The sequence below is a fragment of the Arvicola amphibius genome, chromosome 10, assembly GCF_903992535.2.
Source record: "Arvicola amphibius chromosome 10, mArvAmp1.2, whole genome shotgun sequence".
NCBI classification, from domain to species: Eukaryota; Metazoa; Chordata; class Mammalia; order Rodentia; family Cricetidae; genus Arvicola; species Arvicola amphibius.
In genome coordinates this window covers 79,143,814-79,159,634 of record NC_052056.1, presented here as the reverse complement: position 1 = coordinate 79,159,634, position 15,821 = coordinate 79,143,814, and the positions used below count along the sequence as shown (strand labels likewise).

At 46.8% G+C, this 15,821-nt stretch overlaps 1 protein-coding gene across 2 annotated transcripts in view; it reads left to right on the top strand.

The window, feature by feature from the left end:
- Positions 1 to 15,539, top strand: part of Ptpn11 (protein tyrosine phosphatase non-receptor type 11) — a 68,759-nt gene extending 53,220 nt beyond the window's left edge. For both annotated transcript variants that reach the window (XM_038345283.1, XM_038345282.1), the window contains exons 13-16: positions 390 to 541; positions 8,403 to 8,515; positions 11,111 to 11,203; positions 11,788 to 15,539. In XM_038345283.1, coding sequence (XP_038201211.1) covers positions 390 to 541; positions 8,403 to 8,515; positions 11,111 to 11,180 — 335 coding nt within the window. In that variant the 3' untranslated portion in view covers positions 11,181 to 11,203; positions 11,788 to 15,539. The remainder of the gene's footprint in view (positions 1 to 389; positions 542 to 8,402; positions 8,516 to 11,110; positions 11,204 to 11,787) is intronic.
- The last annotated feature ends 282 nt before the right edge of the window (positions 15,540 to 15,821 follow it).

Here is a 15,821-nt window from a genome sequence, read left to right as displayed (position 1 = left end):
AGCCTGTGAGGAGAAAGAAGTGGTTGTTTAAATGTGAATGAGGTTTACTTTCAGTGAGTTCCTCTGTTGAGCTGTTGCTATAATACAGTGTCCTAGAGTTCTGCTCCCATCACTGTGTCTTCTGTTACCCATGTTGTAAGCCCCTTCAGCCACTCGTTCCTTGCCTGTGAGGTGAACTGGCATTCTTGGGAACCAAGGGGCTTCGGACCCAAGCACTTTGTCCTAACAGCTCCTGGCATTGTCCATAGCTCAGGAGTCTTGTTGTGTTCCCCATGACTATTGGTGGGGGAAAGACTAGCTCTGTGTCCCTTCCTGCTGTGGAAAGTGGGTGCCCAGCAGCTCTCCCTGGCCTCATGCATTCCTGCAGCTTCAGGGTCTTTGTTTTGCAGGTGTGGACTGTGACATCGATGTTCCTAAAACCATTCAGATGGTGCGGTCCCAGAGGTCAGGGATGGTCCAGACAGAAGCACAGTACCGGTTCATCTATATGGCTGTCCAGCATTACATTGAGACGCTGCAGCGCAGGATCGAGGAGGAGCAGGTATGGAACGAGGGGCTGGCACATGGGCTCAGCTCCAGACCAGGCCGCCTGGACTTGTGCTCTTAGAGTGAGAACATGGGCTTTCTTTATCTAGAAAAGGTTAACACAGATTCCCACCCCTGTGGTCTCTCTGGAAGGTATGGCCATCCACTGCCTTCTAGGTCAGCGAAGTGTGGTGCTATTGTCATGAGCTGAAAGTCCAAGGCTTTGCCATACAGAAAGGAAGGGACTTTTACATGCCAGACTTAGAACTCAGCCTACAGTTTCCAGCTTGCTTCAGCTTTGATTTAGGCTGGTCTATCCTGATTTCATCTTGTAAAATGAATGCCTTGTTCTTAATAGACCATGGCAGTTTGAGCCACTAATTTGGCTGCATTGAAACAGTGAATTTCAGTTTTAATAAGCTGTGCATAATGAACAGTGTGCAGTTGGAGCCTTTCCATGTGAGGCTATTCATAACAGATACAAAGCTGAGTTAATTAGGATGTGATAAGCAGAGGGAGATGAGGAGAGCTGTCCTTTTTGGGGAGCTTTGCTTATTCCTCCTCCCGAACCCCATTGTGCTGCAGCAGATGGATGATATCTGAACACCAGCCACATTTGTCCTTTTTACTGCTATTGCTTTCCAGAAATCACAAGAGAGGGGACTCAGTGTATGTCACAATGTGGCAGGCTGTCTCTTAATGGGTAGTTTTATTTTTTTAAAAGACCATCTCACTGTGTAGCCCTGGCTGGCTTGAAACTCACTATGTAGATAAGGCTGGTTGGTCTTCTACTCATAGAGGTGTGGTTGCCTCTGTCTCCCAAGTGCTGAACAAAGGTATGTGCTTCTTTACCTGGCCTAGAAAAATGGAACCACATCATCAGCCTTGGCAGCCAGAGGGAAGTACCCCTTTCTGAGCTTAGGTACTCACCCAGACACCCATGTTAGGCATTCATTGTGCATACATTGAGAAATAAAGTGTACATAGGTATGTGAAGTCATATGATTGATTGACAACCCACCTATTCTGAACTTCAGTGTTTTAAATCTGAATTCAACATGAGCCATATATATTTATGTGGCTCTAGAGAACAAACTCAGAGCTTCATGCTTTCTAGGCCAGCACTCCACCACTAATTTGTACCCCCTGACCTCTAAATGTAGATGATTACTCTGAAGTTCTTTTATACACGACTTTCAGTTACATTAATTGGGGCTATTAATAGTTTAAGAGGTGCTCAAAGAATAAAGAGGGTGGCACTATGATTGCTCAGTCTGGTCAGGAACAATTCAGGACCACACTGCCATCTTGCCAGGGGTTCTCTGTTTCGCTTGGATTTGTATGCATGTTAGAACTAAGAGGTAGAAACAGGTGGATCAGAAATTCAAGGCTATCTTTGGCTATGTATTAAGTGTCTGGACATTGTGAGCTATGTGGGACTTGGCCACAAAAAAAAAAAAAAAAAATCAAAACAACAACAAAAAGAAACCACTGCTACATGAAAAGAACCAATCTCCACCCCCCCCCCCACTTCTTTTTAAATTTAATTTAAAATATGTACAAGCCTGTGTTCACATGTGGGTGTGTGTCCTCAGATCCCTGGAGCAGGATGTGCACTTGCGTTGTGCAGCACTGCTGTGGGGACCTGTGCTTCCTGCTGCAGGAACACTTTGTTTGCACTCTTTTTTGTTTGTTTGTTCGAGACAGGGTTTCTCTGTGTAGCTTTGGATCCTGTCCTGGAACTTGCTCTGTAGACCAGGCTAGCCTTTAATTCACAGACATCTGCTGCCTCTGCCTCCCAAATGCTGGGATTAAAGGTGTGCGCTGCCACTGCCGACCCATTTTGCACTCCTACCCGCCACCATGGCTCCCTTTTCAGCCAGGCAGATTCTTGAATTAAGGAACAGGACAAAACTCATTCAGGATAATTAATTATTTTGAAATGTAGTAATTTTCCAATTTAGGATGAGTTAAAGCCCTTTGGGAGTAAAAGAATTTGCTAGAGAAGGTTAAATGAAAACAAGAAAGAGACAGTTGGGTGGAGAGCCGTGGGAAAGGAAAGGGAGAGAAAGAGAGACAGAGATAGAACATACACACCTGCCAGCAAGAAAGAAATACATGGGGAAGTGGTGTTAGGGACAGTCATGAGTGTTTATGTATAATAGGCCTCTTTGCAGTTTGAGAGATTGTTTTTAAAAATTTCCATTTATAGTAGTAAATACTTTATTTGCAAAAGCAGTATGTGGTATTTCTTTATCTGACTTATCTGAATGTAAGATGTTAACACAATCATTCGTTCTCTCTTTAAACTTTGAAATGTATGCAATATTTAAAAAGGAACATTTATAAATATTTATATCTCTTTGCTTCTAAGTGCATTGATATGTATTTTCAAAAATATAAGGACATTCTTTTACCCAGTCATGATTCATTTACCAACTTGAGGAAGTGGACACTGACAGGAAGCTCTTTGTAGCCTTAGATCAGGACTGGGGCTGTAGCCTAGTTTGAGAACACTTAACAGGATCCTGAGGTCCATCCCAGTATTATATACAAGCATACCGGGTGGAGCTACACACTTGTGGAATTCCAGTGCTTGGGGGTTCAGGCAGGAGGACTGAAAATTCTAGTCTAGCCTGGGCTACATTAGATCATCTTTTGATAAAACCAAAACCAAGGAAGAAACGAAAAATCTGGCCTGGCTCAAAGGTTAAGGACATGCGCTGCTTTTGTAGAGGGACCTGAGTTCATTTCCTAGCACCCATGTCAGGTCAGATGGCTTAAAACTGTAGGAAACTTCCGCTCCAGGGCATTCAACCCCTGCTTCTAGTTCTGACCTCCTTGGGAACCTGGTCTCATGTGTGCACGCATGCGTGTCCACACACACACACACACCCCAGAAAGCTAAAATAACCCACACACCACTTTCAGATTTTACAAGTTGTCCTGCCTGTGGTCAGGGTCATACCATGTGCGCAACTGTCATGTTTCTTTGCCTGTCTTCTTTCTTCTGAGTGACTTCTCAGTCACACTGTCAGTCTGTCCTCCATAGTTGCGAAGCTGCCTATTGTTTCCTCTCCCAGAGACTCCAGCCATTCTGTGTTGTGCCCATTGCTGAGTTGATTCAAAACAGTCAGGTTAGCTTTGCTCCTTGAAGGTGACAGTCAGGTTTCTTCACTCAGAAGTTATTACAGGAACCACGTGTGCATGCATGTGCATGCACACACACACATACACACACAGAAAGAGATACAAGTACACACAGACACACATTGAGACTCATACATATACATCTCACTTGGGGAAGAAAGATTTGGACACATTTAACTGGGGATGTGGCTCAGTGGCACAGTGCTTAATTAGCATGGCCCGAGCTTTGGGCTTGATGTCCACCATGAGAGGGAGGTGGGTGTTTGAGGAAGTAGCCTATTTCTCACTGTACCTTTTTTGCCTACTAGTTATACATTGATATAATGTGTATGTGTATATGTATTTTTTTTGAGGCAGGGTTTCTCTACATAGCCCAGGCTGTCCTAGAACTCTCTCTGTAGACCAGGCTGGCCTTGAACTCAGAGATCCACCTGCCTCTGCCTCCCAAGTGCTCGGATTGAAGGTGTGCACCACCACCACCTGGCTCTTTTTTTTTTTTTAATGAACGAATGAATTTATTTTTATCTGTCTTGGTGTTTTGCCTGCATGTGTGTTTGTTTAAGGGTGTTGTGTCTCCTGGAACTGGAGTTACAGTTGTGAGCCACCTTGTGGGTGCTGAGAATTGAATCTAGGTCCTCTGGAAGAGCAGCCAGTATTCTTAACCACTGAGCCATCTCTCTAGCCCCAGTAATTCTTGCCTATCAACATTAGCATAGTATTTGACAAATGACGCTTGCTATTTTTTCAGTTGTCTCCCTTTTCTCAGTTTGAGTGGAACAATAAAAATTATGTACATTGCTGGGCATAATGGCACACACCTTTAATTTTCAGCGCTCAGAGGCAGACAGGTGGATCTTTATGAGTTTGAGGCCAGCCTGGCCCTAAATTGCTAGTTCCAGGCTAGTCAGAGCTATATAGCAAGATCTTGTTTCCCACCAAACAAAAGTACTGTATATATGTATTGAGAATGTACAATGTATTTGCTGTGTAGAAACACTGTGGAATGATTGCCATGGTCAGGTGGATCATCGCGCCCAGCACCCTGCAGCCCACTTCTTCCTGTGTGTCCTGAGACCGTGGAGTTGACTCTCGGCAGTTCCAGTTTCCTCTGCGCTGTCCAGTCTAGTGCTGAGTGTGAGGCCTCCAGAGCTTATGATGTTATGTTTGAGGATTTGTACCTGTGACCAGTGTCTTCCCACCACTAGTTCCTGATGACCCCTGCCCCATCACAGTTGCTAGGAATTGATCAGGATCTATGGAGTGCTTGGCTTTCTGTGCCTGGCATCTGTCACTCAGCTTGATGTTGTTTCACTTGTGTTGTTGCAGATGGGTTGCCTTCTTAAGCTGAATGATGTTCCATTGTGTGTGTGTGTGAGTGAGCGAGCTTCCTCCTTTGCCTATCTGCCTCCTTCCTTCTTTCTTTCCCTCCCTTCATCCTTTCCATGACTGGAAACTTGTGACATGGCTTGGTCATGTCTTGGTGTGTAGGAAACAGGGATAAGACCAGAAGCATAGCACCTGGGGACCTACTTTGATCACATATCAAAGGTTCCCCAAACACCATCACCAGCTGGGAGCCAGGTGCTCAAACACGAGGCTGTGGGGACCTTTCCATTCAGGCTGGAGCAGGGCCCTGGGAAGACTGCACACTATTCTATGGAAGCCATTGGGCAGTTGGAAACAGAGGAGTGGTATAAAATGACCTTGATTTAAGAGAGGACCCTGCCTCCCATGGAACAGTGAACACCAAGATTGGGCACTGGAGCCATAACTGATGATGATGTGTATAGGTGGGAGGCTGAATGTGGGAGGGTTAGAGGTGGAGACTCCCTGACAGGGGTGTGGGAGGAGTCAAGTTCTGTGTTCCAGCCAGGGGCACTTGCTCTCCCATCCTGCTCTTGGCCTTTAGAGTTTAGAAAAGGTCAGAATATCTGCCCATGGAAGGTGCTTCACTGCAGATGGTGTTAGCCTGCCTGCCCCTGAGCATCAGTTGGCCATAGACGAATGACAGACATGCAGACCTTTGTCGGGGTTTCCTAGATACTGGAAACACAGAGCCTCCCCTCACCTGGAAGTAAAACAGAACTCCTCATCCCCATGGGGCTGAGACAAGCCCATCTGGCTCATTGATGTTCTTCCTAAATTACTGGAAGAATCTGAGCATCTTGGGCTGCTCTCACCATCCAGATAGTTCTGCTCTGCCGGATCAGTTGCTCCTCCCTAGAAAACACTGGCCACTTCGTGCGGAAATAATTGGTTTTGGCTTTCAAGAAGGTACTGAGTAAGGAAAAAGAAGGTGGTTGCTGTCAGAGGGAATGTCTTCACTCATGCAAGCTGAGAAAGTTTTGTAGATCTGCTGTGCAGCACGAATATACTTGGTACATGCAGATGAAGCTTTGCTAGCTGGAGGAGCTTCTCCCGTTTTTGCTCTAATTCCTTTTGTGACAAGGAATCCTATGCCCTCTCCTCCTCCATCTTCCTTTGCCCTTCCCGTCTTCTTCAGTGTCAGAGATGAGATTTGAGACAAGGTCTCTTTTTTTCTTTTAAAATATTTATTTTATTTATAATTCTGTGTTATGTGTGGGTATGTCTGTGAAGGTCAGAGGTGTCAGACATCCTGGACCTGAAGTTATAGGCAGGTGTGATCTATCTGAGACTTGAACTCTGGTCCTCTGCAGGAGCAGTGTGAACTCTTACCTGTTATGACATCTCTCCAGCCCAGAGTCGAGGTTAGGTTCCTGTTTTTCCTGCCTCCTTCTCTCAAGTGCTGTGATTATGGGTGTGCACAGCCACTGGGCTTGTTTTCCTTCCCAGGGTGTGCTCTCACACTCCTTTGGCTCAGGAGCTCTCCTTGCTGGTCATTTCCCCAGAGTAAAGAGAGAGCGGTCACCAAAAAGTCACGGCTTTGATTGGACTTGTTGTCACAGATCCCTTGTTGCCTTTGCTCTGGGAGCACATCCTTGTGTGGTGTTTAACTCCTTGCCCAGTGTGGCCGTCCCTCAGCATCCAGGGGACACATGTGGCATGCACACAAATAGAGCGTTGTACATTTATCAATTAAACACAAATATAGACATCTTGAAAGTGCATAGACTGCATTGTTCACTAGTTCAGATATTGGCCAGTGGGATCCGGAGTATTATTGTTTCTCAGCTTGTGTCTTTTACTTATCATTTTATTTTTTTATAACTTATTTTTATTATATGTGCATTGGTGTTCTGCCTGTTTTGTCTGCGTGAGGGTGTCAGGTCCCCTGGAACTGGAGTTACAGACAGTTGTGAGCTACCATGTGGGTGCTGGGAATTGAACCCAGGTCCTCTAAAATAGGAGCCAGTGTTCTTAACTGCTGAGCCCATCTCTCCATCCCCCCCCCCCCCCCGGCCAGGGTGATTATATGAATCCGTTTGCACACAGTACTCTTCTCTCCTCTCCTCTGCTGCACACTGTTTTACTATATGAACATATAGTTCTTTTGCTCCATTGGGCATTTCTGAAGAGCATCATGTGCTAGTCACCCTGTAACCCCTGTACAGTTTTTAGGGTTCCATGCAAGGGTTTCCCTGTGAAATACAGATGCAGTTCATCCAATGCATGCTTTTTTATTTTCACTAAAGACTAGCTAGTTAGTGCCACTTTCACTGTTGAGAACCAGATAGCATCTTTTCTTTTCTCCAGTGCCAGGGGTCAATCCCAGAGCCTTGTGCAACCAGGCAGGAAGCACTTATTGCTAATTATGTCCCCAGCCTACCAGTTTAACCTCTCTGAGCAACTGATGGTGGTTCCCGGGAGTATGTCAGTCTTTAGTATGGCTACACTGCCTAGCAGTGCTCCTGCTCCCTTTGGATTCCAAAGATGGATTCCACTTTGAGAACTGACAATCTGCAGGTGAATTTGAAAAAAGGTGACCAGCCAATGGGATGGTACAGTGGTTAGAAACACTTGCTTTTCAAACCTGATGACCCTAAGCCCAATCCTCAGCGACTTGGAGGAAGGAGAGAGCTGACTCTATAGGTTTGTCTTCTGCTCTCTACACATGTGTGGCATGTGTGAGCCCTTCATATCACATACACATATATAGACATTGTGAGATGAGATTGTATTTCCATTGATTTTCTTGTTGGTTTCCTTGCCTTGCCACATCATTAGAGTCAAATAACATTTTAAGGTGCTGTGATCTTTTTTGGTATGTATTAGGAATTAGATTGCAGGGTTGGTGGAATAGTTCAGTGCCAGAGCACATGCTCAGCCTTGTGCAAAGGGCTCTGGGTGCCATCCATCCCCAGTGCTAAATGAATAAAGCACATTATTGTGCCTTCCATCCCTGCATGCATTTCTCCTTGAAGTGAGTGCTTCTGGAGTATATCGCTTTCCTACTGTCATCTAAACATGGTGGAGTGGGCACATGCCCCAGTGGTTAGAGTTCCGTGCAAAGGCAGCAGGAACTCTGCACTTAGGAGCAGGGTCTCTGGCCTGGTTCAGTGGGCAGTTCCTTCATTCCTACGACTCTGGGGACTCTGGGATACTGCGGTCACAGAGCATCCCTCTTGAGGATGCTGGGCCAAGGAGGAGACAAGCTCCTGACAGTGTGGCTAGCATCTCCGTGTTAATATTTTGGCCCGTCCATCTCTCTCTCTTTTTCTTTGATAAAGTAAAAGTTCTTTTGTTTCTGTATTCTTTTAAAAAAACAAACCCACAGTCCTTCTTACCTGTATTTTTCCAACTTTCAGAAAAGCAAAAGGAAAGGACATGAATATACCAATATTAAGTATTCCCTGGTGGATCAGACGAGTGGTGATCAGAGTCCCCTGCCACCTTGCACCCCAACACCACCTTGTGCAGAGTAAGTAGTGATGTGGCAGTTTAGCTCTGGTAAAAGCTAATGCAGTTGTTTGCAGTATTTCCCTTTCACACTTGCTTGCTACCCACTGATGATACATGGGGGTGGTTGGGGTTGAGGCTCTCTAGGAACTGTGTGGACAATGTCTAAACAGAGTTTCAAGGTCCCTAAGCAGTAGGCACATGCAGGCCCTGTGTGGCCTAAGCCTGTTAGGTCAGGGTTCTCAAGGGGAAGTCTAATTTTCCTTCTGCAGGGGAATTATTTCAGTGGAAGGTGCTGTCCCTAACAATGTATTGTGGCTCTTTGACAAGTAAGAGTAGGTAAGTTCTCTATTCATGTGTGAGCATGACTATGATCTGCCAGTCTTCCTGCCAGGCAGCTTTTTTGTTTTTTTGAGACAGGGTTTCTCTGTGTGTAGCCCTGACTGTCCTGGAATTCACTCTGTAGACCAGGTCAGAGAGAGATTTGCCTGCCTCTGCTTCCTGAGTACTGGGATTAAAGACATGTGCCACCACTGTCTGGCCCAATTAAGTTTTTAAGCACAAGGGTCAGAAAGCCAGAGCCCACAAACCTAGCTTTGTTTTTTAAAGGAGTCTTTAAAAAAAGCAAAAGGGCAACTATCCCAGTAGGAAATGATGGGCAATTATGAATAGGCTTGCTGCAGAAGAAGCAATGGGCGGCTTAGGGGGACACACAGGGAGGACTTGCTTTCCTCGGTGGTCAGTGAACAGGAAGGGAAAGCTTGAAGCTCTTTGCACACACCAGGTGAAGTCAGAAGGGCAGTGTCCAGCAGTGATGAGGACAGTTTTATTTTCAAGGAACAGCTGTCTATCCCACAGCAGCAGTTCAGGACCTTGGTTCAGCTCCATGGGACAGCTTGCCTTAGCAACTCCAGTCAGAGCCTTAAGTGTACAGTGACCTTTGACCTTGCACCTTGGAGAGTTCGTCTTATGGAAGCGCTCAGATCCTGGGAATGATTTTCTTCCAGAGGCATCCAGCATGACATCATCTTGATAGTTTAAGAATTTGGAAGGTACTTTAATAGTACACCTGTGACAGGAAGCCATTTGACGCTTCCAGCATGTGAGATGAACTAGAGACACTCCGAAGTGGAGTGCTGAAGGACCCATGTCCTGTCAGTCAGACTCCACATAGCCCTGAACTTTGGATGGAAAAAGGAAATTAGTTCCTGACTTTTACAGTTAAATACTACAGAATCCTTAGTATTCAGCAGCTCTGGAGTTGTCAGGGTTTTGAATATTTAACCAGCAGTGTATTACATCCATCTCTACAGATCTCTGTCTGTGTCTGTTAGATAGATACACTCTTGAACCTGGAGCCACAGGCTGATGCTTACAACTTTCTTGAAGGCAACTAACTGTCTTCAGGGCATTTGCAGGTGAAGTACCCCAGTCTTCTGTGCTAATGCTCTGTAGCCTGTCTTTAAAGACTCAAGAGAGGCAGGTCTCCGACAGAACCCATATTCACATTCTATGAGACCCAGGTCCCTGCATCTTAAATGATAGTTTGCAGGGCTATTGGCACAGGTTAGCACTGCAGTCTGCTGTGATCTCTCTTCCTCATTCTGCTCCTCCTATCACCCTAATGCCTGGTGTCCTAAGGGCCCTGGCTTAGCCACAGTCCCTCAGACCATAACCCTCTGCCCCTCATGTACCATGGCCTGGGAAAGGAAAACCCCAAAGCATAACACACACACTGGTTCTTTCCAGAAGGGCTTTGCCAGTTCCTGGTTTAAAGTAAAATACATGAGGACAGCCTTTGTTAGCCTAGTCATGTGGCTAGCAGCTTTGCCATTTGTACAAAGTCACTGTCCGTCATAACGTTTACTTTCTCTTTCCCCTGACATCTGGCTTGTTTGCCTCTGCTGTGGGCTTTTAAAGCCCCACTGACTTGGCTCTACATGGCTCTGAGAGCAGATAGAGCCCCGTGTTTACATTCTCTCTCTGTTAAACACAGGAATGAAATCCTGTGACAGCGGTGTTCTCTCCTGAGTCACGTTCCCTCTTCCTGTTTCCCTCTCTCCCAGCAGACTGCCTGGGGATGCTGGTGCTTTAAGCCACTGGCTGAAGTAACTTGCTGGGGAGCCAGCCCCTTTCCCACGAAGTCACCTGCTGCTGACAGGCCACTCTGCCTCACTCTTCGTGCTGTCCCCATGTAGGATGCACACCTCAGATCCCTGGGGCTGCTCAGAGTCCCCATCCTCCTGGCCCACACAGACTCCTCTGATACCCTTCTTAACAGAAAGAGGCTGGCACTTGGGATTTTTTTTTAGTTCTTCACCCAAGGCTCTAAAGGTGTCTGGAGCCTGCCTTCCTGTTCTGATGCCTCTGCTGGACATAACCACAATTCCTGTCTTGTGTGCACATGACCCAACTTCTTTGTTATCCTCCAAGCAGCCTTCACTCCATTCACACTCAGAAGGCACAGGACTCAAGGCCCCTGCTGCTTTTCCAACTTCACAATGATACTACACATAAGTGTCTGAGAATTAGCTCCTGGGTGAGAAGGGGGTCTTAGCAAAGCTAGGCCAGACAGCACATGGCAGGAGTTCAGGTGTCTTCCTTCCTTTCTCTGCAGAATGAGGGAGGACAGTGCTCGAGTCTACGAGAATGTGGGCCTCATGCAACAGCAGAGGAGCTTCAGATGAACCCCACTGGTGGCAACACGCAGGTATTTACATCACAACGTTCTCTAGGATTGTGTTTCAGACAGGCAGGTGATTTGTGTATGCTAGAGCAAAACATACCATGATGAAGCTTTGCAAACCAGCCTCTTTCTTCTGGCCTTGTCCCTCTCCAGGCCGTGTTTAAGGTTTACAGTTCACTGAGCATTAAAATCAGATCAGATAACTGCATGGGGTGGGGCTGGCACATAACAGCAAGCAGTTGGCTGTGGCAAAGAGCAGCCATCACTGTTCTGCAGATAGAACTGGGCTTGAGTGGCACAGGCCCTGCTACCTGTGATCTCTTGGCATCAGGAGCAGCCATGCCTCTAAGGGATTTTGATTGGGTCATTTCCTTGTGAGGTGCCTCCCTATCAGTCACCGTTGATCCATATATATGATGCAAGCTTGTATGGTACATTAGAAACACACAGTATAGTATCACAGCTAAAATTCCTGTCAGTAATAGTGTAGTTTAGCAGAGAATGTTTGTCTAGCATATGTGTGTGACACGCTAGTTTTGGTGCCCAGCACCTTCCAGAAAGTATGACGCTTTCCATGCTTATAGATGTGCAATTTCTTTCTACCCCAGATGCGAACTTTCACCCCTTCCCTAAAAATGTCACGAATAGACGAGAAAGTCTCCAGGACCCATGTGTTCAGAAGCTCGCTCACCTGGGTTGTCTAACTGCCTTTTGAGAAGCGAAGTTTGGAACCATTTGAAGAGCACGCATCTAATCGGCACCTCCCTTCCTCAGATAAGGAGAAACCGCTCTGCGTTGTCAACAGTGCTGTTTTTATAGAATTGGCTTTGAATTGTGGAAGCAGCTAAATTGTGCTCTGTATTTTACACATTATGGGACTCAAATTCTAGTTATGGGCAGGATTTTGTTTCTTTTAATGACCTTAACTGATCTGATTCCCCACCCCCACCCCCTGTCTTTGGGGAAATATGGGCCCCTTGTAAGAAGAAAGGATTTGGAGAAATTCAGGAACAGCTTCTCCAAGAAGTCAGCAGTCTGTAAACCACTGCTCATTTTACACTGGCCAGGGGTTGCTTAAGGCCCATCATCACAGACTCACTGTTCAGTTCCAGGGACTGGGAGACCATGCTGTAGGGTTGCACTGGTGAGGGCCTTCTGGCTGTGCCACAGCGGATGGGAAGAGTGAGGGGTGGCCTCACTCTTACAGCAAATCAGTGACTCCACCTTCAAGATCCAGCTGTTCCTGAGCATCCCACCTGTCAACACCATGGCATCCGGGATTCACTGCGCTCCCTGCAGATGCATATTGGGGCACATTCAACACAGAGTGACCCAGTCAAGGACAGTTCACTTTGGTAGCAAAACGATCATTCAACCAGTGATGAGAGTCAGGGGATAAAAAGTCATGACCGAAAGGCCGTGGGAATTGGCAGATGAGAAGCCTTTCCTCTGATGGTGACCCCTTGGCTTCAGGTGGTGACAGACAAGCTGTTTGGGAAAGTGGCTGTTGTCTTTGCACTGTGGTCACCATCTGTATTAGTAAGACCCTGGGTGAGTGACATTTGTTCTTCACTTGTTCCTGACCGGCCCACACCACCCCCATTCTTCGGTCTTATCAGGGCTTGCATGAGCTCATCTGCCCTGTGGGGGTCACTTGGGGAGTTGGCAACATGGCTGAGACCCTTAGCTTCTGTCTCAATGCGCTGTCTTCCAGGTCTCTTCTCCTGGGTGTCTGAAGAGACACTTAGCTTCTGTCTTCCATATCTCTTCTCCTGGGTGTCTGTAACCTCACTAGCAGGGAGGCTGGGCCTTTATGTGTCCCCCAGGGCTTAAAGGCAGAAGTGTCCTTCTTCAGATTCAGGCCTGGAATGACCATGACTTCTTCCATGGTGCCCTGTGTGGGAATCAGACTTATCTTGAGGTGTTTAGTGGAGGTGCCATGCTCTGGGGCCACCAGTCTGTCAGATGGCCTCAGACCGTGCTGTGTGTGAAGCAAGTGGCTGTAGTTAGCAAGAACCCGGGCTGCTTATAGTAGCTGGTGTAAACTGTGGGTCAGATAAGAAATGCACAGAGCCCATTCTAGAAGTTTCTGAGCCAATTTTTCTGGCACCACACATGTGTTGCACTACCCTTACCCGAAGACCTGGTGTGGTAAGGGTGGGTGTGTTTGGGAACGAATGGAAGCTTGTTCCTGAAGCCCTGCAGATGAGTGAAGGTGATGCTTCATTGGGCCTTGCTTGAGCGTGAAGAGTGGCGGTCCTAGCCAGGCCTCTTGTCAGGTCTGGTCAGCCACTTGTGCTCTCACCAAGCAGCAGGATTTGCTCATGTTTTGCCATAAGTGCCTTCTCCAGAGACACCCCATCTGCCTACGTGCTGATCGTTGAGAGCATGTTTCAATGAAAGCATTCAGATATTGATGCTCATGACAGACAGTGGCACAGCCTCTACTCACATTCCTGAAAGGAAGGACTGGACCCTGCCTTGCACTCATTCCTTTCTGAGGCTTCCCATTCCCTGGCAGCCTGAGGTGGTTGGGCAGTACAGGGCCCCCATTTTCTTAGAGCATGTGTGTTGATCCTTGCCCCTTCTCCACTGGACTCATTGCTTCAGAGCACAGCGTGGCCTGGCCGTGTTCCCTCATCAGGGGAACATGGGGACTGCTGCCTTCTCACAAGCCTGTGACGATCAGGATCCCAAATCCTATTTTGTAGCACATTGTCACAATGAATGGTGTTGGGGATGGTGGTAATATCTAGACTCTGGTCTCTGGGGACATCTCTCACCAGCACACACAGGTTGGCTGTCCAGCTGATCTACTGAGTTAATGTCTCTGCCTGCAGCTCAAGATCCCGGAGCAAAAGACTTGTTCTTAGCCCACTGTGTTCAGTACAGCATGTGGTTCCCTTTGGCTCTCAGAAGCCAGCCAGTTGTCACGCCAGTAAGAGAACAGATTCCTATGAGTCCCTGGATCTCCCGGATCTGTCAAGTGTGGTGGGTGCAGTGCCTCAGGAGAGGGTGCTCTGTGTTGGAGGCAGGTGCAGTGTCTGGGAAGGTATTGGAGGTGTGGATTTGAAACAGTGGGAATGAAAGTTGCAGAAGTGGTTCATGGGCAAGTTGGAGAGCAGACTAGATGTGACACACATGGTCCCCTCACTGCTGAGCCTTTTAAATTAGAAACATAGGATTTTATATATGGGGGGAAATTGTCTAGCACATGGTATTGGGGTTTCTAGAAAGCCACACTTAAGTCTTAGTAAGAAGGCTTGCCACACTGGTGTGCGGCCCTAGTGATGCCCCAGGTTGCCTCTGCCATCATAGTCGGTGCCTTTCTGATGGCGAAATTGGGGTTAGAAAAGACTGTTGGGTGTTGTCAGCTATGTTCTTACAGAGCTGGTGGCCTTCAATATCTTTGAAGTGGTCACAGTTATTTCTAGTGTGTTTTCTGGGAATTCAAGAACATAAGCATTGTTTTCCTGTGCCAGGACTGAGGCAGGTGCACTTGTGAGGTGTTCTGTAGATTTGTGATCCTTAGGGAAACAGACTACAGGCAGAAGTGCAAGCCCAGTGCAGGCTTTGCTCTTGTCGGTTGTCAGGGGTCGCTTTACAGCACACAGTCGTCCTGGTTTCAGATGCCTTCCTTAGGGCATCTGTGCTAATCTGCCATTTACTGAACCTTTCCCCCTTTTGGAAAGAAGCTCCTGAGTAGAGTTCATTGTGTCTCCCATCACTAGCAGCCGCTGCTCTTTCTGGGTGGGTCAGACACAAATGAGAGCAAAGAGCAGTTTCTGTCGGTGCTGTAGAACTTGGCTGTGCATCAAACTAATTTTCACAAGTATTTCTCCTAAACCTCAATCATGGGATTAATAATTTGCCTGTTTATTTATGACCTAATTGTGACTCCTATTAATAAAAGCTAATGGGAAAGGCCCCTCCCTGAGGCTGATGACTAGACTCACGTTTAATTTCCCTACAACATTATGAAGCACCAGGCAGAGTATTAAAGAAATATAATATTTTATTGAAAATTCTGTCCTTTAAAAGGAACATGTTTTTGGGTGTCATCATTTTGGTGTGTATCATGTAAATGTTGGCTGTTTGCTGTTTATTACACTATAGTGGCAGGAGATGCACTCAGCTGCCGTTCTGCCCACACACCATGTAGTCTGCGATTCTTTTTTAAGAGACTTTAACAGAATAGTTCATGTAGGGAAACCTCAGAGGTCATCACCTCCCCACCTGTGTGTCATGAGTGTCAGCTGCTTTCTTAGCTGAAGTCATCAGAGTGTATCTGCATACAGAGGCAGTGTATTTGTGAGCTGTCTGGAACTAAAAAATAGAATACAACCATTTTCTTGTAGTACAGTATTTGTCATTTTCTTTGTTGGCATGTCTGGGCGTGGGGTGGGAAGCAGGGGGATGATGGCGTCTCAGGCAGCAGTCCTGCTGGAAGGACTGCAATGCAGAGTAAAGGTCTCATTGCTGGCCTGCCTTTTGTGGCTTCCAGGGACAAGCAGGAATTCTGGCTGCAAGGACTTGGGAGTGATTAAAGATCCCAAACTATGTGACCACTGTGGGACCGACAGGAAACAGGGTTGGGGGAATGATGTTCTGGTATGTGCACCAAGGGACAGCACTGCACTGG